The following is a 26,056-nucleotide window of genomic DNA, read 5'->3' on the forward strand; positions in this document are numbered from 1 at the left end:
TTTTTTTCAAATCTGGAGTAGTCACTGTACAGAGCTGTTTCCAGCTAGAACACAGACTCACAATAATGCTCCATTTTGCATTGTAATGTGCTTCTGTTTTGTGGCTAGTGGTAAAGAACTAGAATTTGTCTCAGTATCACTGTCAGCAACGAGACAGCTGGAGAGATGATCTTTATTTCAAGCACTTACAAAAGTTAAAACAACAATTTAGCCAATCAGAATTCATCATAGTGATCACTAATATGTATCATACATTCTAAAAAATAAAAAAGTGTTTATTTCTGGCAGTTCAGGCTTCTGATTAGTGAAATACTGAATTTCTTCTTTTTCTCTTTTGAAGGGCCTGTAGATGCCTATCACCACCAGCACAAGGTGATTGGCATCTTCAGAAAATTTAATCTTACTCCTACAGATTTCAATCAGAGCAGGGCTGTGCCCTCAGTAAAATGGCAACCATGTTGGTGCTGAAAAGAACATTAATTCTCTTCAGGGACAGCATTATATTACACTACATGTGTAGATTTTCAGGAAGTGTCTTTATATTGTTTTATTTTCACTTGAAATGAATAAATGTATGCAGCAATATTATAAGAGAGACTAAGAAGAACAATGGGTAAAAGATTGCCATAACAGCAGCAATTTGCATTTCATAATTTGGAGATATTACTTTATCTTTTTATTGAATCATGAATTATTCAAGGCAATTTGAACATTTAAGTTGCAGTTTGTTTGTTTTTTAAAAAGGCATTACAAAGTATTAAAGTAAATTGCTAGATTTTCAAGTTACATTTATTAGGCCTATTACACATAACATTATGCAGCCTATTGCAAAAGCTTTTTTTAACAGGGCTGCCCAGAGGATTCAGAAGGCCTGGGGCAAAGCAATTTAGGGACTCTTTCCATTAAAAAAAGTTGCAATACTATAGAATGCTATATTCTCATGGGGGCCCCTAGGGACCTGGGGCAAATTGCCCCACTTGCTTTCCCCCCTTCCCCCAGGCAGCCCTGTTTTTTAATACCACATCTGTGAAAGAGAGAGAGATTTCATTAAGGCAGTCTTTGGTAGCCCTCACTCTACAACGAAAGTAGCATAAACATAGTACTTACCCAGTGTGTTCAATGGTAATTCAGTCGTAGGTGCTATGCTAGGTTCTGCGGATTCCTGTTCATTTTTACTGTGAGCTATGAGAAATAAGAGTGCTATTTTTTTCTTTCAGTACACATTCACTTTATACTTTGTCCACAACATGCTAAGCATACTGCAAGCCAGAACTGACCAGACTGATTTAACAGCTGTAACATCTCATTTCATGAAGATAGCATGCTATATGATGGGGTCTAAAAAGACTGATACCACTCAAGAAGGAGACAGATAATAAGACAGATAATGTCATATTGCCTCTATATAAATCAATGGTATGCCCACATCTTGAATACTGTGTGCAGATGTGGTTGCCTCATCTCAAAAAAGATATATAGGAATTGGAAAAGGTTCAGAAATGGGCAAGAAAAATGATTAGGGATCTGGAATGACTTCCGTATGAAGAGAGATTAATATGGCTAGATTTTTCAGCTTGAAAAAGAGATGACTAAGGAGGGATATGAGAGAGGTCTATAAAATCATGACTGACATGGAGAAAGTAAATAAAGAAATGTTATTTACTTCTTCTCATAACACAGGAACTAGGGGTCACCCAATGAAATTAATAGGCAGCAGGTTTAAAACAAACAAAAGGAGGTATTTCTTCACAAAACACACAGTCAACCTGTGGAACTCCTTGAGAGAGAATGTTGTGAAGGCCAAGTCTATGACAGGGTTCAAAAAACAACTAGATACGTTCATGGAGGCTAGGCCCATCAATGGTTATTAGCCAGGATGGACAGGAATGGTGTTCCTAGCATCTGTTTGCCAGAAACTGGGGGATGGATCACTTGATGATTACCTTTTCTTTTCATTCCCTCTGGGGCACCTGGCATTGGCCACTGCTGGAAGACAGGATACTGAGCTAGATGGACCTTTTGTCTGACCCAATAAGGACATTCTTATATTTCATCCCTGAGGCCCAAATAGTTATATGGCCATTATAAAAACTAAATGTTTGGATGTTTTCTGCTGTGGAATGGAAACCAATGCCACAAAACCAGATATTGCAACATATGCTGCTTCTTTAAGATCCAACTCAAATTCCACTGAAGTCAGTAGAAGTGTTGCAACTGACAAGTGGAAGATGGGCTGGGTCCCTACAGAGAAACAAATCAAGCAAGTTAGCTTTCTGAAAGCTTGTGACAAAAAGTCATTGATGAGGGATAGAAAGATAATTTTTAAAAACAAACCACTGTACTTTTCTGTAGTACTTCAAAGGTTAGCATGTCGTATGGTTCAAAAGTAATCATAAAAAAAGGACACAACACACTCAGAATTCATGGAGGTGGTGTTGTTTTTTTTAAAGGGATCAGCTGTTTTGCCTTTTCATATAATATTTGAATCTGGCAGTCAAGTTAGCTGAACAATGTATATAATAAGCTAAGGAATTTCAGGTTTGTCCACAATTAGAATAAAATAAAACAGGCTATTTGATGTTTTTTATTGCATGCAGCAGAGAGACAGGCCATTTTTGTAATAAAAGGAGTTCAGGGAGCAGCAAGCTTAAGGGTTAAAATTAACACGGAGAAAAAGATGGTTTTACCTGGAGATGCCTCTGATTTTTCTGAGGAAGCAGACATGGTAGGTTTAATGCTTTCCTGAACTGATTCAATGGTAACTACAAAGCAAAAGGTAAACACAACTAAGTGAGATAAGGCTGCTTAATGTCATGGTATGGAAGGCAGCAAGAATGGGTTTAAGATTCAAAGGATTTATTAGTCACTAAATTCCTGGATAGTAAAACCTGATGTGGAATTACAGTGGTGGTGCTAAAGAAACTCTTTACACACTTTAGCAAGTTTTGCACCAAGATTTTAATGCACTTTCTATTACAGGTACAAGGCAAGTGCAGAGGACTACTGCAGACTGAAATAACCTACCTATTTATCTTTGAAATAATGGCAAATATAGTTTCTTTTGAATAAACATACATAATAAATTCCTGGACGCAGAGTGAGTTTGTGGTTTTTTTGTGTAACCCCTTTGCTAGAATTCCTCTTTGTGGCAGAAGGCATTCAGCAATAAGGGAGTGTGTTTAGTGGTCAGAGCAGGGGAGATTTATGTCCACAAGCTTTTGTGATAACTCACTGTGAAACATGGGCAAGTTGCTAAACTGTTCTGTGCCTCAGTTATACTATCTGTAAAATAATGATAAAAATATTTACCCACTTGCAAGATGTTGCAAGTTTTAGTTAGCACGTTACAAACTTCACAAACACTCACTTTGTATGAAAAAAGCCATCTAAGAGCAACGTATTATTATTATTATTCTCACTATGCTGAAGGTGTTCTTTTGGGTAATTAGACCAAGAACATTGATTAGGAAAGGAGCCTTAAAGAGATTTATTCATATCAAACACCATATCCACTTTGATAAATTGTCCCAACACAACACCACACCTAAAACATTCTGTAAACTTACAGAATCGATACATGTCTTTGAATGATGTCACAAGTTAATTCTCCCAAGTCCTAGAGCAAATGCAAAGATTCTGCTAACTGTTGGCTTGATCCACCTCCCATGGGAAGTCCATGAAAAGATTCTCACTGACTTCAAGTGGAGTTCAGTTTGGTCTTATGAAGGAGAAGAAGGTGCTAGTTGTTCAAAAAATGTGAAAGGGTGAGGAGACATAAGACAGCATTAAGAAATATGGGTTGTCGTGATAAGAGAAAAAAATTCCAAAGTGGAAAATATTGAGAAATGAGAGATGGAAGACATGAGCTCATAGAACAGTCTCTCTATGGCATCTGAGCCCTGGTCTACACTACAAGTTTAGGTCAAATTTAGCAGCATTATATCGATTTAACCCTGCACCCGTCCACACAACAAAACCATTTTTGTCAACTTAAAGGGCTCTTAAAATCGATTTCTGTACTCCTCCCCAACAAAGGGATTAGTGCTGAAATGGACATTGCCGGGTTGAATTTGGGGTAGTGTGAATGCAATTCGATGGTATTGGCGTCCAGGAGCTATCCCAAAGTGCTCCATTGTCATCGCTCTGGACAGCACTTTGAACTCAGATACACTAGCCAAGTGCACAGGAAAAGCCCCAGGAACTTTTGAATTTCATTTCCTGTTTGATCAGTGTGGTGAACTCAGCAGCACAGGTGACCATGCAGTCCCCTCAGAATGTTTTTACGGCCCCCTATCATCTCTGTCCCTGAGGTTATCGCAGATCAGAAAGTGAAAAAAAATGCACTCGCGATGACATGTTTTCCGAGCTCATGCAGTCCTCCCGCACAATGTAATGCATGGAGGCATTCAGTGGCAGAGGCCAGGAAAGAACTGCTGTGTTTGCTTAACAGCAAAAGTATCACGCCTCGCTATCCATCTTGCCCGAGCCAGGTTGCTGTGTCACATGCACTCCACGCTGTGTCAGCCTTGGGCAGGGGCATGACTGCTTTCTGAGCAAGAAGGCCATAGATATAGATATTGCATTAGGTAGCTTCTGTAGCTAGAGAAAACATGCCTGTGCGTTCAGCAAAGTCTGTGGCAAAAAAAGAGAAGCCCTGTAGTGTAGTGGTTATCAAATTCACCTAACACACGAAAGCCCCTTCTTGTAGTGGTGATCACGTTCCCCTAACATGCGAAACATCCCCAGTTTGAAACCAGGCGGAAACAGGTCATTGTTCCTTTTTCTGACTCCCCTCCTGCATTTTTAGTCTTAGAACAGACTGCACTGTGAAATTTTACTTTAAATTATATCAATTATGAGTTAAATAATATGGAAGCTCTCTCTAAATTATAGTCCCAGGTTCCTTACCCTTTCAACTGCTCTGATAAATTAACATTTTTGTTAGGGGCAGGGGAAAATTTTCATGAAGCCTTTTATAAGGACTAAATGCTATATAGGACTCTGAAATAGTCGTTAACATGGCCCATACAGTGCAATCCTTCGTTCTGGATATGTCATTCTACAAGTTGAACTGCTCCTTACTACTGTCCAGGCTTCATGAGCCATGGGAGCAAGGGGCAAGTTGGGATAAGTACAACCATGCAGAAATGCTGGCTGAGAGAGCAGCCTGAGGCAGAAACCTCCAGTTCACAGGATATTCCAGGCAGGACTGAATCTCCATGAAACAAAACTTAAAGAAGAGAATGACCTGGAGTCACTCCCATTCAGTGCTCTAAGAGGAGGACAGCCATGTCTGTCCAGGCACCCCTGATCGACCTCACTGAGGTCTGCCAGCTGAGCGGGACCCCGGCTGGCAGGAGCGGGCAGACGGAGCCCCAGACCAGCAGCAGGCTGAGCCGCTCAGCCCACTGCCGGCCTGGGGCTCCGTCTGTCAGCCCCACTCAGCCCACTGCCTGCCTGGGGTTCCGATCATCCAGGCAGGCGGCGGGCTGAGCGGGTCTGATGGACAGGTCCCCGGAAAAAAGGCGCAAAATGATTGTCTATGTTGCTTTCACGGAAGGAGGGAGGGAGGGGGGCCTGACTACATGTACCCAAAACCACCTGTGACAAAATTTTTGCCCAATCAGGCATTGGGAGCTTAACCCAGAATTTCAATGGGCAGCGAAGACTGCGGGAACTGTGCGATAGCTACCCACAGTGCACCGCTTTGTAAGTTGATGCTAGCCAATGTAGTGAGGATGCACTCCACCGACTTAATGAGCTTAGTGTGGACATACACAATAGACTGTATAAAATCGAATTCTAAAAAATCAACTTCTACAAGATCAACCTAATTTCGTAGTGTAGATATACCCTCAGACCAAAAGGGAAGAGAGATGCAAATGAGAAAATGGTAGGATGCCTGGCTGCCAAAAACACTGAAAAACTCTAACCCTTCTGGTGCAATAGCATTTTTAGTTTTGATAACTAAAATCTGAACCAAAAATATAAACAAAAATCAAGGAGCTAACAAAATGGGTATTCAGCTACACAACTCAGTTATCCTGCTTATTGTTATATCCCATCCCTCACCCTTCATTTGTTCATTGTCTATTTAGATTACAAGATGTTTGGTGCAAGGATATTATCTTCATTGTACGTGTTCCATAGCTTTTAAAACAGTGTTGGCAATACACAATAAAAAAATCCATAAAAGTAAAAAATAAATATAACCACCTCTAAGATGGATGACAGTAGTTAATATACAGCACACTGTACAATGTTGGGAAAAGGCAGTATTTTATATTTAGTACACATACATAAACATACATAGTCTATATATAAAGCATCAATATGAGAGCATAGCACTGAAGGTGAAATGATGGATTTCTTGAACTGTGTTCTTATGACTTTTTTTTTTCTTTTTTTGGACACTCACAATTTTCATGGTCAAGGAACTATATAAAGGATTACTTAACATTTTAACTTTGACCTACCCCATACAGCAAGTTAGTTTCCTATGGTGTACTGTGCTTCAGAGAGCACTATAACTTTGGCCTATAACACAACAGCTTTTAATCATTGATGAAAGTAAACATTTATCATGGTCAGTTTCAGCTTCGCAAGAGAATACACAAAAGAAGTTAGACAAATATTTAGGTATTTTTTAAAAAGCTGAACACGAGGGACTCAGAACTGAAATTCTTGCTTGATGCACAATAATTCAAGTAAATATTAACTATGCTACACAGAAACGCCATACAAGGAACATTGGCATATCACTTCAAAGGCAACATAGGCTACGTCTTCACTACCTGCCGTATCAGCGGGTAGCAATCAATTGCTCGGGGATCAATATATCGCGTCTCATCTAGACGTGATATATCGATCCCTGAACGTGCTTATATCAATTCCAGAACTCCACCAACCCGAACGGAGTTGCGGAATCGACAGGGGGAGCCGCGGACATCGATCCCGCACTGTGAGGACGGTGAGTAATTCGATCATAGATACTTCGACTTCAGCTACGTATCTAAGATCGATTTTCCCCCGTAGTGTAGACCAGCCCTAAGATCGATTTTCCCCCGTAACGTAGTGTGGTAATCTAGCCTCCCAGTCCCAGACCTGAACTTTAGCGTCCACAGCCTGGTCCTGTCCCAAACCTGGACTTTTGCGTCCTAAAGTCTGGGGGCTTACCTGAAACTCCCCCAAGAAGCTCACTACAGCAGCTTGGGTATTTGGGCTGCCACCAGGTCAGGTAGGTAATTTACTTTAGGGGGCCTGACCTACCCCCTTTCCTCCTCTGGGTCGCCCAACCCTCCCTTGGTGGGACACCCAGATTCCAAATCCTTGGATGCTAAAAAGCAGGGGAGAAATCCTCCTTCCCCAATTCCTGCCCTCCAGGCTTGCCTCTTGGTGGAACTGCGAGTAGGCAAGAAACCGTTTTTCTGCTTCCCAAGAGATAAGCATTCCTACCCCTCAGTGACAATTGAGATGCAAAACTGCCAACAGCTTTTGGCTTTGCCTTCCCCCCGTGCCTGCTCTTTCCCTGAGGAGCAATAGGAAATAGCCCTCAGCCTGGCTTTTCCCTTCCCTTTGCCTCCCTAGGAAAAGAAAGCTTCCACATGGTTTTAAAGAAAAGTTTTATAGAAAAAAAAGAATAAAGAAAATATAAAAACAATCATCTTGCATTAAGAAACTCAATACAGGCTCTTGCTTATAAGAAGAGATGAAGAAACAGTCTGATTTAAAAGATAGCCCAATTAAAACAGTCCAACAAATCACATACAGGTAAATACAACCCCAAAGCTCCTCATAGCCGAATTGCTGAGGTTCCTTTGTACTCACAGATGTTTAGAAGACACTGGAGATAAGATGCAGTTAGGAGGAGCTTGTTAACTCACAGCGCGAGAACAACAAAGACACAGCCATCCACATCTATTCGTAACAACCCAAAGCTCTCATAGCCAGTACACTTGCTTTGGGGGTTCCTTTGTACTCACAGACTTTTGGTATAAGAGAATACGTGAAATAAAGAAGGAGTTAGGAGAAAACCTGTGTTTACTCACAGCCGAGAAAACAACAAAGACCCCTGGTATACAAATTCCCGCCCTGACTTCTGACTTTAAACAATCCAGTTCTCTGATTGGTCCTCTGGTCAGGTGTTTGGTTACCCTTTCCAGGTAAAAGAAACTTAACCCTTACCTTACCTATCTAGTTATGACACGTAGACCAGCCCATAGAGAAGTATCCATTGTTGAACAGAAACAATGACACAAACAGATGGTGGGACTACTTGACCCTTTGTGATGCTAGTGTTCTGAACTCGAAAGATATCCGAAAAGAATGATCACTGCACAAAGAAAAAAATATGGAAGCAGCCCTCAAGGTGAACTATGAAAACATGAAAATATATAAAATATTTTAGTAAATAAATATAGAGAATGTAATGATAATAATAGAAAAGTTTTACAACGTCTTTAGTTGGAGCAAACGAACATACAGTCAGCATTTGCCAACAGTTAACATATAATTGTATTCAAAATTCCACATTATCCTTCTATTCTTAAATTAGGAAATAACTGATAATTTCTGTGGTATTTGTTAGCAAATGATGGTTTGTTTGTTTGTTTTTTGAGTGGCACTACCGTACAGTACATAAGTATATACAACTGCTGGATGTAAACAGGAAAAAAAATGAACAGAGAAAATGAAGCATTGGCATATTTATGAGCTGCATGCCTATCTGCTTATGCAATACAACATGCGTGAAATCCATGCATAGGATTTGATTTAAAAGACAAAGGAATTTAAGTGGATGCAGCTGAGGTTGTCTGAGAGAGTGAGCGAGCTATTCTCTGAGTCACTAGGAAAGGTTGAATAAGGAATAGTGGAATATATTTACCATGATATAATAATTAGCAAAGATGCATATCATCTGAAACCTCAATAGCTGCACACAAGATGCATGACTTTTCGTACTCTGACTCAAAAACTGAGTATCTACAAAGTTGTGATACTTTTGGAACTCCTACTCCTCCCACTGAATTATAAAAACTGGAGGTATATGACACTGTTGTAAGAAGGGATCTTCATGTGATAGGAAATTGTTGAAGATCTCATGATTTTTAAAGGACACAAGTGAAAATGATCTATCAGCCTGTTAGATAGTGAGATGTGCATCTGATAAGCACATAAAAAAGATGTCAATAAGGATTTTATCCTATGATGCTCAAAACTGTCAGCACAAAATATATGCCACAGAAAGTTTAACTTTTTAAAAATGACCTGTTGAACTGATTATTTCAAAGTTAAATGACTGCTAAAGTATTCCAGTATTAAGAATGACAACAACAGTAAATAAAGTTTAAAAAAAAACTGCTGTCACTTGGTTAAAAATAGAAACGGGCAAGTATTTTGTGACAAATAATTTGAGAATCTTTCACTTATTTTCTGTTCCTGGGTCATTTTTCATACAGATCAGTTGTTCCTGAATGTATTTATTATTCAAAATTATTTATCAAATAATTTCTATGAATAATTCTGAATCTAGCTTGTTCACAAAAGTGCAGCCAGTTTTCAGTTCTCTACATCTGAGATGTCTTGATGGGAAACACAAGGCCACTTTTTTTTTTTCCTGTTCCCTGATTCGATACATATAAATCTCAGGACCAAGTCTCCAGATCCAATAAATACATATAGATTTGAGAAAGTACATTTTCTTTAAATATATGCAATATGCATTTATAAGTTATTTCTGCAAAAACTCTGGCTATTAAACTCATTTACTAAAATATCTGTAAAAAGTGAGTACAAAAAGGGACAAAACAGTAAAAACTAATTATTTTAAAAAGAATAGTCACTGAATATTTTTATGCATCCAACTCTAGTTAAAAGCAAGTGTTCAGTATCCGTACCCTGAACGGCTATGGTTAATGCCTATGTGCAGAAGTGTCCTACTTTTCCTTCCAGCACTTTAGGATGAATAAAAAGAATAACTGAAAAGCAGACTTCTCGGTCACAGTTCAGACTGGAATTTGGCAATAGTCTTACGTGGAGGTTGTAGAATAAGAAATCTGCAAACACTTTTAGAGACTAAAAGATAATAGTTTCATCCAGAAGACAGTTGGCAATCCTTACACATTTTTTCTGCATTACTACATCCTAAATTTCTTTTGTTCCCTACATGCTCTCCAGGAGTACAAAAGTCTGGTGAACCAATCAATTTTGAATCTCCATACTGGACTGACGTGAGTTGTAGCTAGTCCCAGGAATTTATTGTCCATAATATTCAACATACTGTTATAGAAATTATTTGTTAAAAGTCCCACAAGATAAATAGAATTTTTAACATCAATAAATGAGTCTGCTCTATTCTCAAGTGATTTACTGGGTCAGAAATTTTAAGTGAAGAACAGAAACTCTGTCTTCATGAGAATAAAGATAGAAGTCTTTATAAAAATAATGAAAATTGAGCTAGTCTGATCAGTTGTAAAATGGTACCTCTTTGATGTACTCTGGTATACAACAAGTACAGTGAGATTTAAGGGCCAAATTCTGTGACTCTTACTCATGCAAGTACTTCCATACATTTGAAGTCAAATCAGCCAGACAAGTGGGATTTGGCCATATATTCTGCTTCGTCAATAAGGACATATATTATGAACAAAGCAGAACAATGACAAGACTATACATTAACTAAATTAAAACAAAGCAAAATCTTCTTCAAACAATTACTTTTCTAAACTTCTCATTCATTTCAATGCTTCTGTCTTGCCTCTTTTGTAGCCCAGGTCCGCACCAATGAAGTCAATGGGAGTTTTGCAACTGACTTTAATAGGAGAAGAATCAGGCCCTTCTTCGGTTATAAAAACACACCAGATAATGTGAAAGAGGTATAGTTTTATTGTAATACTGTGGGATCTTAACGCATAAATCTATACACAATAAAATGAAAATATATTCCCCATTATTTAACACTAGAAACAATCCTGCCCAAGCCTTGACCCTGTGGGAGTGTACATTCAAATGCTAAAGGTTTTTTTTGTTTGTTGGGGGTTTTTTTTGTGGTTGTGATGGACGGAACATCTGCCATACATGCTGACAAATGGGATTGAATTTGTTAATTTTGCTACTTTCAGACACATAACACAATTTTAATCTTACGTATTTTGAATTATTTTAAAAAGAAATTATCAGGTGATTATGGATGCGATTTTTAGTAATAATGATATTTCATCACCCATAATTGTAGGCAGAACATCTTGCTAAGTTAGACAACTGCACTGATCAAATTGGTTAAAAATTTAGTATCCAATGCTTTAACCCCTACCCACATAAATAAATGGTCCAATTCACTTTTGTAGGAGCACTAGTGTAAGATTATGTCACTCACATAAGCGTTTTTCAAGGTCAAGCTGTTATTTTTTCCATTTTGCATATATTCTATGTGAGTCAATGGGTATTGCAGTCATAATCTTTCTTCACCACCTTTCACAGCCAAGTAAACAAATGGAGCACTGCAAAGAGAGACAGTGCGATAGAGACACAGTTCCAGACCAAGGTGGCCAAATGTTTTTACCAAGGGCATCATCAGCTCACTGGCAGTTCTCCCTTTGGACTTTGTCCCAAAACAGAAAATAGAAATTCAAGCACAGTTCTGTGTTCCAGATGAAAGATATAAAGGTGGCAATTAGTCTAGTGTACCAAACGGCATAGTGTACAGTAAACGTCTCACTTAAAGTCATTCCAGTTAATGTTGTTTCATTGCTGATCAATAAGAGAACATGCTCGTTTAAAGTTGTAAAATGCTCCTTTATAACGTTGTTTGAGAGCAGCCGGCTTTGTCCACTGCTTGCAGAAAGAGCAGCTCGTTGGTACTAGCTGGTGGGGGCTTGGAACCAGGGTGGACCGGCAGACCCTCATCAGTTCCCTTAAGTTCCCTGTGCAGCAGCCGCCCAGCAGTTCAGCTGTCCCTCCCACCACTTCCATATGCTGCTTCTGCCCTCTGCCTTGGAGCTGCTCTCAGGAGCCTCCTGCTTGCTGTGCAAGGGGGGGAAGGAGAAGAGGGGTGCTAATGTCAGGGTGACCGTCTTCCCCCCATTCCTGCACCCTATCTCCAAGAGCAGGGGGGGACAGGACAGGGCTCAGGATGGAGGGAGCTTGCAGGCAGCAGTTGCTGTCTCAACTTGCTGATCTACTTAAAAAGGCAATGTACTTAGATTGGGGTCAGCATACTTAAAGGGGCAACACTTATCTCTCTCTCATTCACATAAAAGGCATGTGTCTCTGTCTCTCTCTCTGCCATGCTGTCTCCCCTCCTTCCATTCGTGCTGCCTTGGAGACTGTGAGGCTACATTAACAACAATGTGTTAACTCTTGAGGGCTCAGCTGAGTGCTAGTTCATCATTTAGCGGTAAGGCATTTCCTGGGAAATATCGCACCCTCTTCTACCCTCTGACTTCACCACCTCAACCAAGCTTCACAATCATCATTGCTGTGTACACTATTAAACTGTTTGCTTAAAACTTATACTGTGTGTATATGTGTGTGTGTGTCTATATATATATATAAAATATAGTCTTTCGTCTGTCGAAAAAACTTTCCCCGGAACCTAATCTCCCCATTTACATTAATTCTTACGAGGAAACTGGATTCACTTAACATCATTTCGCTTAAAGTAGCATTTTTCAGGAACATAACTACAACATTAAGCGAGGAGTTAATGTATATTCTATTACGGGGAGCTAGAGCAGCAGCCACTGCAGGCTTTAAGCCCAGCAGCAGTCTGGGGACAAGGGGCACACTTTCAGAAGTGAGTTTAATCAATAAATCCATCTGTAGAATACTATATTGCTACCACCTGCAGTTCTGGTAGAGTAACAGCTGCAATTATTCCAATTTAATCTTTGACCTCACCACCCGCCTCAATTACACTCACTCAAGCAATGGGTTACTGCTGATGCTAGGTGAGAGCATTAATGTAATGCACAGTACTCTCTATAGATATATCAGCTCTGCAATGATCTCAACTGATGTCACCCTTGAGCAGCACAAATCCTAAAACTGCTAATGAGTTCATATATACTGTCCTAGAAATGTAAGAAGGAAGACATGATTTAATTAGGCTGCAACTTCATTTCCAACTGGTGGAGGATAGCCAGCAACCTTTCTCCACTTCATAGCTGGTCCCCAGCCCTTTACTGGGACCCCAGAATCCTCCCTTCATATGAGAGTTAGGGAGCTGGGGAAGCTGGGGAAAGTGAGTTATCTCCTCACTGTACCACACATTAGGAGCCCCAATACCACTCCCAGCTTCTTTAGGGCATGCCTTCCCTTAAATCCACTTCTTGTTTATCGGTGAACTGGACCCCCTCTGGAACAAGTATATGCACTGGATACCTGCCACTTGTTAAACTGCAAACTGAATTGTATCTCCTCACCAATTCACCAGGTCCCTACTGTGGGGAAGGCAAAAAAAAAAAAACCCAACCCACCTAAACTGGCAGTGAGGGGAAAAATCCTTTTCAGTTTCCAAAAAGGTGACTAGCATAATGCCCACAGAACACCAAAACGTTCAGTCCTACACTAAACCCAGGGGTGGGAGAGACTGAGTTGCTAATCCAGACTTCAGAGGGAGCTCAGGCTGGAGGGACAGGGTTTATATATATTCTCCCCCTGGTAAACCAATGGTTACCTCAGCCCTACTGGCCCATCCAGATGATGCATTTCCCCACCTCTTCGGCATCCCCCTCAAACTCCTACAAGTGGGGTCCATAATAGATACAATACCCTGTTAAATCCCACCAATCCAGATAAAGACCTCTCACATTTGAGCTTGTTAGGAGTTACACTCTGTGCAAAGGAGGCTGGTGAATGCTGGAATTTGGCAGATGAAATGGACGTATAAAGATGTCCTCAGTGATGGTTCACAGCAACGAGTACTATTATGTTTTAAATATCTTCACCAATTTACTAAAAAGCACCTTTGAAAATAAAAGCTCAAAGATTTTTTCAAATCTAGATGAGTTTCCACTATTAATGTTGCTTGTTTATATTTCTCTGCTTTGCCGACGAAGAGTTTCTTTCACTTTTAAGTTATCTGTGCTGTAGTGATTGGGCTACAAATATAATGATAATTTATTTGTTGAAAAATCTTTTCTGGGAATTTTTTAATAACTTTTATTGTTAGGTGTTTTTTTTTACACAACACAGAAAGAAATAAAATAGATATTGCACTTCTAATATATGCATATAGACCAACAGACATTTGGACCAAAATTTTCAAACTTGGGTGCCTTAAAATTAAGCACCTGAATAAAAATGGACTGATTTTCAGAAGTGCTGGACACCTGCAACTGCCAATGAAGTCTGTGGGAGCTGTGTATTCAGCACCTCCAAAAATCAGGCCACATTTTAAGGTGCTTAAACATGCCTAACTTTTAGCAGCTGAGTTTGAAAAATTTGGACTTAGAATTTAAGCAGTTTTAATTTTCTATAGCAAGTAATAAACAATTTAAAGAGACAAATTTAATATAAAATATGTTGTGTGGGGAACCTCCTGTACTATGAAAAAGAATCCAGGAAACTTGGTTTTACTTTTGTTAAAAGTTTGTTTTTACAAAATCTAAATCGTGGGGCAAATTTGACTAGACTGTATCACTTTGCTTAATCAGTAGGAACAATTCTCATAGCATCAACTAAATGATGCAGCCTGGAGCTTGCTCAGGAGATCACTTTCACATTATGGACTGTTTTCGGATTTACTGTACTCTAGTTCTCGTCTACCACCAAACTGATTTAGATATTGCCATGATCATAGCTGATTTCAACTGCAGTCCTCAAGAGAAATAAAGGCTGATTTTAATTTTTATGTTGATCTATTTTAGGACAAGGTGTAACACATCATTTATAAAAACCTAAAACAGATCTATAATTACCTGGGAAGGTCCGTGGGGAGATTTCTTGTACTTCTGGTGTTCTGGATTCAGCAGGCCATGGTTGGGTGTCATTTATAACTAAAAAGGCAGAAGTGAGACTGTAAATACCAGAGATACATCTGGTCTGCCTCTGTTTACATTTATTTCTACCCCCACTGTAGTTTGCCAAAACAATCCAAAACAAACAAACATGTGAAATCAAATACCTTAGGGAACAGCTGAACTTGCCTTCACCACACACCCAATAACAGCATGTGACTAGCTCTCTGAAACCTGCATTGTTTCTTAAATATTTTTTCTTAGTATCTGGTGTTCAAAACCTTGCAAGATTGGACACCTACTTACCCACATGACTAAACAAATGCTCAAAACAAAAGAAAAAAATAGAGGCTTTGCTTGAATGTACATTCTCACACCAAAATTCATTCTTCTGATGATGCTCACCAAGCATATTAACTTAATATAGGAGATGTCTACTTACTCAATATTTTCTTTGGTGTTTCAGATATGCCCAGTGTCTCAGGTTTAGGGAGTTTCTGTTGTGGTGTTTCACTGAGGCCTGGAATGATAAGGTGCACTACACACAAAGGTAAGTGAGCCATTCATTCAAAACATGGTGGGCTGTAATCTGCCCTGCAATACCCTCTGAGCCACTGAGAACTGAGCATGACTGTCAGAGGGAAGAATTTAGCTCTGTTCCGTCTAATCATTAATCCCATTTGCTGCTGCTGCTCCTTCACTCCCCCCCCACCCCCACCCCACACACATTGCCACTGTTCTAGTATCATTGGCCACGGGCACCAATTACATGTTAGAGTATATAGACATGGTATATTCAGCATTCCAATACATATATTTTAACTGGACAAATCTTGATTGCATTGCAGTCTTGTGATTAATGAGGATTTGTTTGTGTGTGGTTAGAATACTAAAGCTCACAGAAGGAAAGTTAGGCCAAACAAATTTCATGCCATGTAAGTTTCTTCCACACACCATTCTTGAGTTTAGTGGCATTAACACTGGGGATAAATTTGTCTCCAGATATTTTAAGCAGAGTGGTTCCCAATCTTTACAGACAAGAGTACCCATTTACTATAGTAAGCTGGCACCATCTAGGGCCTGGTACCCGTGTTCTCTAACTTGATACAGAGTTACCCAAGCTCTACATCAGGCCAGGCAACTGACGGGAATGAAGGAAACTGTGATGCAATGGGGCTTAGTACAGGTCTCAGTAAGACAGTGGAGTGGGGAAACTTAGTGCAGGGCCAGCTTTAGGAAGTCTGGGGCCCAATTTGAATGGTTTCAACAGGGCCCCGGCAGGGATGACTCACCCAGCGGCACTACGGGTCTTAGCGCCGAAGACCTGGAGCGTCGCTGGTTGAGTAAAAATTAAAAAGGCGCCTAAGTTAGGAACTCTTCTTTAGGGTGCAGGGCCCTCTTAGGTGCAGGGCTCGATTCTGGGGAATTGGGGGAATTGGCCGAACGCCGGCCCTGCTGAAGTATCAGTACAGGTATATGTTCCAGTGGTTGGAAACCTGTGACCTAGTGCACACCTGGAGGGGGCCCAGCATATGTTCACTTAATACCTCAAGATTATCTCTGCAAAATCACTTCTCTCCCTTCCCCTGCAATATGAAAGAACTGTTTTTGATAAAATAGTGGCAATAAGTCCTTTAAAATATTCTGACCATGGGATAGTCACTTTTATACTTCAGGTGCATCCTCCCCCTCACCACCATTATCATAAAATATAATAAAAAAATCTGAACCATTCTCAAGAAAGAAAGAACTAGAAAGGACAGGAAATATAAAGGATTTACACTGCTCTTTATCTATTGGCCAAAGAAGTAAGGAATGTCTTAGTCACCTAGTATTGCTCCTGCATTGGAAGGCCTGTCCATGGTTTTAGGCAGCGTCCGACGTGTGACGTTTTGAATTACTGTGGAAACAGCAACAGTGCATTATCAGAGAAACTTACAAATTTTAAGTCAGGAAACAAAACACACACACAAGAGGACTCTGAACATTCTGAAAGCCTGTTCATTCAGTTTAGTAGCTCAGAGATATCAGCTTCATATTTTCTTACATTACCTCAAACATATCTAAGAGTTTGCAAGATGTCTCTTTTCTAAACCACCCCTAACTGCAAACCTTTCCCATACATTCAATGTCATTCTTCATGCCATGTTAGATTGATATTCTTTGTAAAAATTTTGCTCTACACCAGGGTTCTCAACCTTTTTCTTTGGGAGCCTCATCCTCTCAACATGCTATAAAAAATTCATGGCCAGCATTAGGGGGTAGCAAGCAGGGCAATTGCTTGCGGCTCCATGACATAGGAGGTGCTGTGAAGCTAAGTTGCTCAGGTTTCAGCTTCAGCCTTGCACAATGGGGCTTTGGCTTTCTGCCTTGGGCCCTAGTGAGTCTAACACTGACCTTCCTTGACAGACCTCCTGAAAACTGCTTGCCCCCCTTCCCCCCCAGGGGGCTCCAGACCCCAGGTTGAGAACCGCTGCTGTATACTCAAGATATCACAGGACCAGTATCAGGAACTGCAGAACTTGAGGCTAATGCAATTTACAGAAGCTTAAAAAATCCCTAGAAAGTGTCTGCTATTTAATGAGACACTACAATATTAAACAATATGTCTGGCAGGAGACCACTACTATTTGTGTGCTCCTACTCCCCTCCCATCACCCCTGCCATTCATGTGACCCTGAAGATACACTGGAACGTGTCTAATAAATGTTAGGAGTGGTAGTATTTAACAGGTAGAGCTGGGTGAATAATTAATAATTTGAGACATTTCACTGCTTTTACTAGTTTTTTCTGTGAATAGTTCTAAATCTGTATCTCAATTGCAAGCAGTTTCTTGCAAGTATTCAATTTTCAAAGTTCTAGTTTCTTTAATTAGACAATGCAGGTCTGATAATGAGTTTCTTTCACATGGCCAGATAAGGATAATTCTAAGAATCAGGTTTTTGGTTCAAATACTCAACTGCAAATTCAAATTTTGCTTAAAATTTATTGTTACTGCAAATATTCCTTGCAGAATCCCCATGCACTAGAATATTAATGGAAAAGCGGTTTGAACACAGTCAAAGTGAATTTAAATAAAACATTCAAATTAATATTTAGGGTTTTGGTTTTTGTTGTACTTGATTAGCAATGGTAATAGATATTTTTAACTCAGAATGAAAACAAATATTTATAGGAACACAATAAAAAATGCCACACTGGAATAATTTTCTTTGTAGTCCTGTATTCTGTCTGACAGTAGCCAGTATCAGATGCTTCAGAGGAAGATGTAAAATCATGCAATAGATGTTCATACCATACCAGGTTTATGTGGGAAACTTTGTTCTTTGCCTTGGATTCATTGATTGGTTTATACCCTGAAGAACCAGGTCTGATATCTCTATTTTATCTTGGCTGTTGTAACTGAATATTATGCTTTTACTATACAAACATCTAATCCTTTTTTAATCCTCCTTCTTATGTTTCATGTTGGGTGCATCATAAACATTAATTAATATGGAACTTTCAATATAAATTATTTACTTTAAAAGTGGCATAACAGCATACAAGCATCTTCTAAGAAAAACACATGAAAGATTTGCAGTTAAAATAGCCTAGATAAAATGTGTAAGTAAAGCCTGATCTTGTGCTTCAGGACATAAACCTCTGTCTGCACTGGCCAGCAGCTGAGGAAAATGCATGCTGCACACCCCCCCTTATGAAAGTGTCAGCAGGTGTGGTTCATCTGTGTGCTTGGGAGAACATTAAAAAGGTGCACCATGCACCATCATCTTTATTATTTGTATTACAACCATGCCAAAGAGCCTACATTATGGACCAGGACCCCAGTGTACTAGGGACTGCACAAACACAGAACAGCCCCAAAGAGCTTACAATCTAAGAGTATGTCTACACTTACGGTGGCATGTGGAGTACAGACACTGCATGCACAGCTAGTATGGGTATAAACAGCACAGTGGATGGTGAGGCATGGCTTAGACAAGTGCCCTAAATGCCTGAATCACCAGGGTATGTGCCCTACATTGGATCTCTGCAGCCCAAGCAGTACCTCCCACAACAGTGTCCTGCTGCCAGAACCTTTCCCCTCTGCAGGAGCCTTTCCCAGCGCCGGAGGCCTTTCCTGCTGCAGCAAAAGGCTCTAGCAAAAAGGAAAAACTCTGGCAATGAGGAGGCAGGGGAAAAAGGCTCTGGTGGTGGATAGCTGCCAGAGCCATTACATGTTCCCTCCCTGCTGCTGAAGCCTTTCACTGAAGCATGCAGCTACACACACTAGTGACAAGTGTGAATGCAGCCTGCTGTTTACTGTGGTGTGTGGCTACATGCATAGTGCCTGTACTCTAAACACCACCGTATGTTTAGACATAGGCTATGTAACAATGCTTCCTGGAGCATCTTGCTTACAAACCACATAAGGATGTGTTACTGAGCTCCCACTATGGCAGTACAATTCCACATCATCCCAAACTCAAGCCAGTGTCTAACTGACAAGTTTGAACCCAGAGCAAGGACATCATGTAATAAGTAAAATTAAGGGCTGAATCCTGACCACATGGCATGCATATGTATTCTAGTGATCTGAAAGCAGGAATGGCAGCCAAAAACTACTGTGCACTAAACTTGGTTCTGATACTGACTTCCATCTATGGCCTCGAGATACAAAAGGAGCACTTAAAGAGGATAAATTAATTGCGGAGAAACTAAATGGATTCTTTGCTTCAGTCTTCACGGCTGAGGATGTTAGGGAGATCCCAAACCTGAGCCAGCTTTTGTAGGTGACATATCTGACGAATTCTCACAGATTGAAGTGTCATTAGAGGAGGTTTTGGAATTAATTGATAAACTTAACAGTAACAAGTAACCGGGACCAGATGGCATTCACCCAAGAGTTCTGAAAGAACTCAAATGTGAAATTGTGGAACTATTAACTATGGTTTGTAACCTGACCTTTAAATTGGCTTCTGTACCAAGTGACTGGAAGAGAGCTAATATAATGCCAATATTTAAAAAGGGCTCTAGAGGTGATCCTGGCAATTACAGACTGGCCAGTTTAACATCAATACCGGGAAAATTAGTTGAAACAATAGTAAAGAATAAAATTGTCAGACACATAGAAGAACATAAATTGTCAACATGGTTTCTGTAAAGGGAAATCATGTCTTACTAATCTATTAGAGTTCTTTGAAGGGGTCAACAAACATGTGGACAAGGGGGATCCAGTTGACATAATGTACTTAGATTTCCAGACAGCCTTTGAGAAGGTCCCTCATCAAAGGCTCTTATGTAAATTAAGTTGTCATGGAATAAGAGGGAAGATCCTTTTGTGGATTGAGAACTGGTTAAAAGACAGGGAAGAAAGGGTAGGAATAAATGGTAAATTTTCAGAATGGAGAGAGGAAACTAGTGGTGTTCCCCAAGGGTCAGTCCTAGGACCAATCCAATTCAACTTATTCATAAATGATCTGGAGAAAGGGGTAAACAGTGAGGTGACAGTCTGCAGGCGATACTAAACTGCTCAAGATAGTTAAGACCAAAGCAGATTGTGAAGAACCTCAAAAAGATCTCACAAAACTAAGTGATTTGGCAAAAAAATGGCAAATGAAATTTACTGTGGATAAATGTAAAGTAATGCACACTGGGAAAAATAACCCTAACTATACATACAATATGATGGGGGCTAATTTAGCTACAACTAATTAGGAAAAAGATCTTGGAGTCATCGTGGATAGTTCTCTGAAGACATCCATGCAGTGTGCAGTGGCAGTCAAAAAAGCAAACAGGATATTAGGAATCATTCAAAAAGGGATACAGAATAAGACTGAGAATATCTTATTGCCCTTTATATCAATCCCTGGTATGCCACATCTTGAATACTGAAGTACAGATGTGGTCTCCTCATCTCAAAAAAGATTCCTGGCATTAGAAAGGTTCAGAGACGGCACTTAAATGATTAGGGGTTGGAATGGTCCCATATGAGAAGAGTTAAAGAAGCTAAGATGTTTCAGCTTGAAAGAGGCGGACTAAGGGGGATATTGCTAGCAGATATATAAAATCACGAATGGTGTGCAGAAAGTGACATAAGGAATATTTACTAGGGGACACCAAATTGAGATTAATGGTATCAGGTTAAACAAATCAAAGGAAGTTCTTCTTCACACAGTCACAGTCAACCTGTGGAACTCCATGCCTGAGGAGGTTGTGACGCTAGGACTATACAGGGGTTTAAAAAGAGAACTAATAAACTTCATGAGGGTTAAGTCCATCTAATGGCTATTCGCCTGGACAGGGTAAGGAATGGGTTCAGTGCCCTTAGCCCTGTGGTGTGGTCATCGAGGTGGAATCTAGGACTGTGTCAGGTTAGGGCGCTCATCGCGGTGGTGATCATTAAGCCTCGTATCGGTTCAGTCCCTCTCGGCAATGATCTGGCATGCGCGCCAGCTGTGTCCGTGTAGGCACAGCGATATTGGAGCTCGGATGCGATACCTTTCGGGTGTTGAGCTAGGGTGCGAGCTTCTTATGTTCTTATGAACAATTAAAGGGTCAAATTGTCTCTCCGCGTCATTTCGTTCTATATGATTAAACCTAGAGCATTTGTTCATCGTTTATTGCCCATGTGGTGCGCGTTGGAGCTCTGACCTTCTCATGCTATGTGGTGCCGATAGTCTCTCGCCGGTTTCACTACCAATCTCCATCATAACTTAAGGGGGCTCCTGCGACGTATGAGACTGTGAGATAACCGAGTATTTTTCTAGATAGAAATTATAATAACTAGGATCCTCTGTGCTATTTTCTGTTTTGATGGACATATAGCTCATTTTCGTTGTTTCAGATGCAAGTGCCGTTAGTCCCGCTAGAAGAAAATATTTTTATGACAGTGCTTGCACCAATAACGCAAGTTTTGATGAAAGTGATTATGCGGTGTCGGCAGCTAGTAGCTGCATGAGAGCTGATCAGTCAACGGATAAGTGCTCCAATAATAATTGAATCAATAATAGTGCACATCCACTCCACAGGTCTCTCCTACTGGAGAGGTATTATAATGGACACGTGGATTTATTATTTCTCTGATACTGGGACTCCAGCTATCTCAAACACTCGACATGTATCTTAACTGCCTCGGAGTATTCTGAAAAAGCGTCTCTCTATGAAGCAATCTTCTCGTTAGCATGCTTCTTCGTCTGCGCAGCATATTCTGGGAATATGCGATTCAAGGAATTGCGAAGCAGTTGTCATTTGCGGGTGTAGGGTATATTTATTTTGCTCTCATCAGCTTGTTCTCCTACCTTGTAACCCCACACGTGACAGGTAAAGATTAAGCGTTGGATAGATACTGATACAGAATACATACTTCATTTTACTATCGGCTTCTAATGTCTCATCTTCACTATGTGCATATGTCTATGGGTAATGCTTTTAGCTAGAGTGTATGTATAAGCGCATACTGACGCTGTTCCCCGGTGAGCAGGAACACACTAACTGACATCTTCATCCGGTCCATCGTCTACCATCCGCGGTGTGTGATGAACTCTCGGTGTGTCAAGATCAGCGGTTATTCACCAACAGTGGTATTAATAATATCGGATATTCATCCGTTGGACTCTACCAGTAAGGTCAGTACTTCGGCGTCTGTGCTGGCCAACTCCGTCTCCGTGTCTGCCCTGATGCATACATATCTGAGGGAGCGTTGAGCTGCATGTCGCAGCTACGCTCCCTTCCCGTATCTGCTGTAAATAGCACATAGGTTCCTTGCAGGTCTACCCGCCTGCGATCTGTGAATTCTGTGGTGCTCGAAGCGTCCTATGCTCGCGGTCGGTTTCTGTCGGTTCACCCCCGAATCCGCTCAGTCATGTAATTCCTGCCTCTGGACACATCAGGACAGCTGTAGATTCCTTATCGCGCCGTCTGCGTTTTGCCCTGGATTGCTCGTCGCGCCGTCACCGCCTCTCATTTTGCATTTCGTCACTACATCGAGCCGATAGTGAGCTTTCTTTGTTTCGGTGCCCCTCTTCTTGTGTGGTTTCTTCTATAATAAGAGTCATGCATCTTCGTAGGATACAGAGCGGCAGTGGGGTGTAGTTGAGGACAGGCGGTGACCCCGCGGTGTGGGTGTATAGAGGACAAGGCTGTCGCGGATGTCAGGTAAGGTGTACACAGCAAGTGGGGTGGCGCTCCTGCATAGTACCAGCGCACCCTGACTCTGTCTTTCCCCTCCACTCCTGCACACTCTTCCTGGTGCTACTGGACACCGTGGGCGCTGTGGTTTGCCCACTTCACCACGTGTTGTACCGATCGTCATGTAAGGTCTATAAAGCACCGCGGAGTGGAAGAAGAAACGAGACTTGTGTAGTGAGAAAATGTAGAGGGAGTCAGCTCTCCCGGGGCTATGAACAGTCCAGGCGAAATGAAGACGATCGGGGAGAGAAGCACCAGCATGCTGCTGCAGACAGTCCAGCATAACAGTAATCTTTTCTTTACACGAGGAAAGGGAGGGGCTTGATAATGAAAGCTTCCCCCATGTTCTTCGAGGAGATGGGTATCCAGCCTTCGCTGTACCAATCTACTGGGTATAACGGGATCCATTTTCCCAGGCGGAGTGTCCTGGCTGCCCGTCTAACACCGGGGAGGGGAGAGAGGCGACTGCTTTGCCTCTGCTGCAGCATGCATACTACCGCCATTCAGATACAATAGGGTTGCATGGAACAGTTCAAGAAATGAGTTCTTTCCCTTTTCCTCTCACGGTGGTTGGCACTGGGAAGAAACTGAGGAGGCTATCCCTGAACCACGCCTAGATCCATGTGTAGTTGAACCTACAGACATGGAGACTCAGCCAAGAATGCAAATACTTTTCAGACACACGCTGATGGACTGTTGATAAGCTGGAAGTCCTCGAGTACCCCATCCCCCTCCATGAGCGCCATTTGAATTCTTTGACTTTCCGTTACACTTGATGCAGCACTGTGTGCCTCGGAAATTTTTTTTCAAACGCTTTGCATTTCGTCTTCTGTAACGGAGGCTCTGATACAACCGATTTGTCTCCATAAAGCGTCAGATCATATCTCCACGTACTGGTCCATGTGCGACTCTTTATTGAATTTGGGCTGCATCGCCCCCCAATGCTGATCAGAGCTCCACGCTGGGCAAACAGGAAATGTAATTCAAAAGTTCGCGGGGCTTTTCCTGTTTACCTGCCCGCTGCATCCGAGTTCAGATTGCTGTCCAGAGCGGTCAGTGGTGCGCTGTGGGATACCGCCCGGAGGCCAATAACGTCGATTTCTGTCCACACTAACCCTAATCCGATATGTTTATATCGATTTTAACGCTACTCCTCTCGTCTGGGAGGAATACAGAAATCGATATAAAGTGCTCTTTATATCGATATAAAGAGCGTTGTAGTGTGGACGGGTACAGCGTTAAATCGATTTAACGCTGTTTAAATCGATTTAAACGTGTAGTGTAGACCAGGCCATAGTGATGAAGACTCATCAAGTTGGAACATTTAAAAATCCCTGCAGGTGACACCACTGATAAAATAGCACAAAACTTTCTATTTAAACGCTTCATGTTAGGATTTCTCACAAGTCATCTCCGGACCCATGAACTTTCCAGGACATCAAGATATATGAGATTTTTAATCACAGAAAGCCTCATATAACATAGGACTACTGGATAACAAAAACGGGTTTCCAATTTTAAACACTATTTCAAAGTTGCAGAAATAAAATCAACTATGCAATAATTATGTTTTGTAAAAGTACACTAAGGAAGGGGGGAAATATCTCCCCCATTTTTTCTAGAAATGCAGTTGTGCAACCTTAGCATTTTCTTAGTAAATACATTTCCAGAGGCCAGTATTTCCTCTCTTCTACTTGAACTGTAGCTCGCTGTTGTTTATCAGTTTCTGCTGAGACTCTTCACTGAAGTCCTGATGGAAGACAGCACTGCCCGTACCCAGATATGCTTTCATTTGCTACTTTCATTTCTTTCCTAAAAGCCTTCCCTCCACCTTTATTTTGGCTTAAAGCACACTGAAAGCACATGCATTTTTTAAAAAAGTTTCTAAACATCCTCTGCTCTGGAGCTGGATGTTACAAATATTTGTTGAGTTGTCCCCAGCTCATTCTTAAATTTTAGGGAATACCTTTACTCATCTAAAACTCTAAAGAAGAACTCTGCCCATTTCCTCTCACACAGTTCAGAAAAAGCTAACATGTGGGCTAATAACTTTTGTGTTTAGTGAATTACTTGTTGAAGAAATATTCTGAAAACTGTCATAACTGTGCTTGCACTTGTATGTGAATACTAAGCTAGGGCTGGATAAACTCAAGTCTCTTCATAAAAGAGTAGAAACATAATATTGACATTGACTCAACCATGGTTATTTCTTCTATGGCTCTATATCTGTAACATTGCCCTCTAAGCCTCCAGCAGTGTACAGGGCAGAGAATATGGCTGAGTGTGTATGACACACTGATTGTGGATTTTACTACCGCACTATGCAAGAAAACAGAATACAAAAAGCATGCACATTTTTCTGTGATCCACACTGACAACACATTAGAGGCCTCGAGGCTGCACCTGCCTACAATGTGCAGTGACGACAGGCTCTAGCACACAATGCTCATATTTAACTAACTAAAGGCTATTAAGATGAAAATGGGGCATTGATTGCTGGAACCTGCTGCCTCCAAGGGCTAGAACTCTAGATTCTGTATGAGGGAGGCTGCAGACCACATTTGAAGTTGAATTCATGAATGGCATGTTATCTGCCTGAGTACACTATATACACAGTAGCAAAGATTAGTCACATCGGCATGGATGCCTGGAGGGAAGGGGATTTGCAGTTTGAATAAAGCACACAGATTATATCCAGCTCAACAAATTCTGCATTGTAAGATTTAAAGTAACAAACAGAAAAGTAAAGCCTTAGCAATATCTAATTTTCAAAACACACAGAAGATGCCTATATAAAGAAAAGAAAGAAAGACTGAAGGAAGGCAGCAAATGGAGAAAACCCAAGACTAGGTACTGAGGGATGGAATACAATTTGAAGCTTATGAAGAACTGATCTGTGCATGATTCTGTACTGTAAATATTTCACTGTA

At 40.8% G+C, this 26,056-nt stretch overlaps 1 protein-coding gene across 15 annotated transcripts in view; it reads right to left on the minus strand.

Annotated features, from left to right (window-relative positions):
* ABI3BP (ABI family member 3 binding protein) overlaps positions 1 to 26,056 on the minus strand; it is a 304,680-nt gene that overhangs the window by 136,254 nt on the left and 142,370 nt on the right. For all 15 annotated transcript variants that reach the window (XM_075072439.1, XM_075072438.1, XM_075072445.1 and 12 more), the window contains exons 8-12: positions 16,786 to 16,857; positions 15,400 to 15,495; positions 14,919 to 14,996; positions 2,688 to 2,762; positions 1,108 to 1,182 (exon numbers count right to left, since the gene is read on the minus strand). In XM_075072439.1, coding sequence (XP_074928540.1) covers positions 1,108 to 1,182; positions 2,688 to 2,762; positions 14,919 to 14,996; positions 15,400 to 15,495; positions 16,786 to 16,857 — 396 coding nt within the window. The remainder of the gene's footprint in view (positions 1 to 1,107; positions 1,183 to 2,687; positions 2,763 to 14,918; positions 14,997 to 15,399; positions 15,496 to 16,785; positions 16,858 to 26,056) is intronic.

The sequence above is a fragment of the Chelonoidis abingdonii genome, chromosome 1 (genome assembly GCF_003597395.2).
Source record: "Chelonoidis abingdonii isolate Lonesome George chromosome 1, CheloAbing_2.0, whole genome shotgun sequence".
NCBI lineage: Eukaryota > Metazoa > Chordata > Testudines > Testudinidae > Chelonoidis > Chelonoidis abingdonii.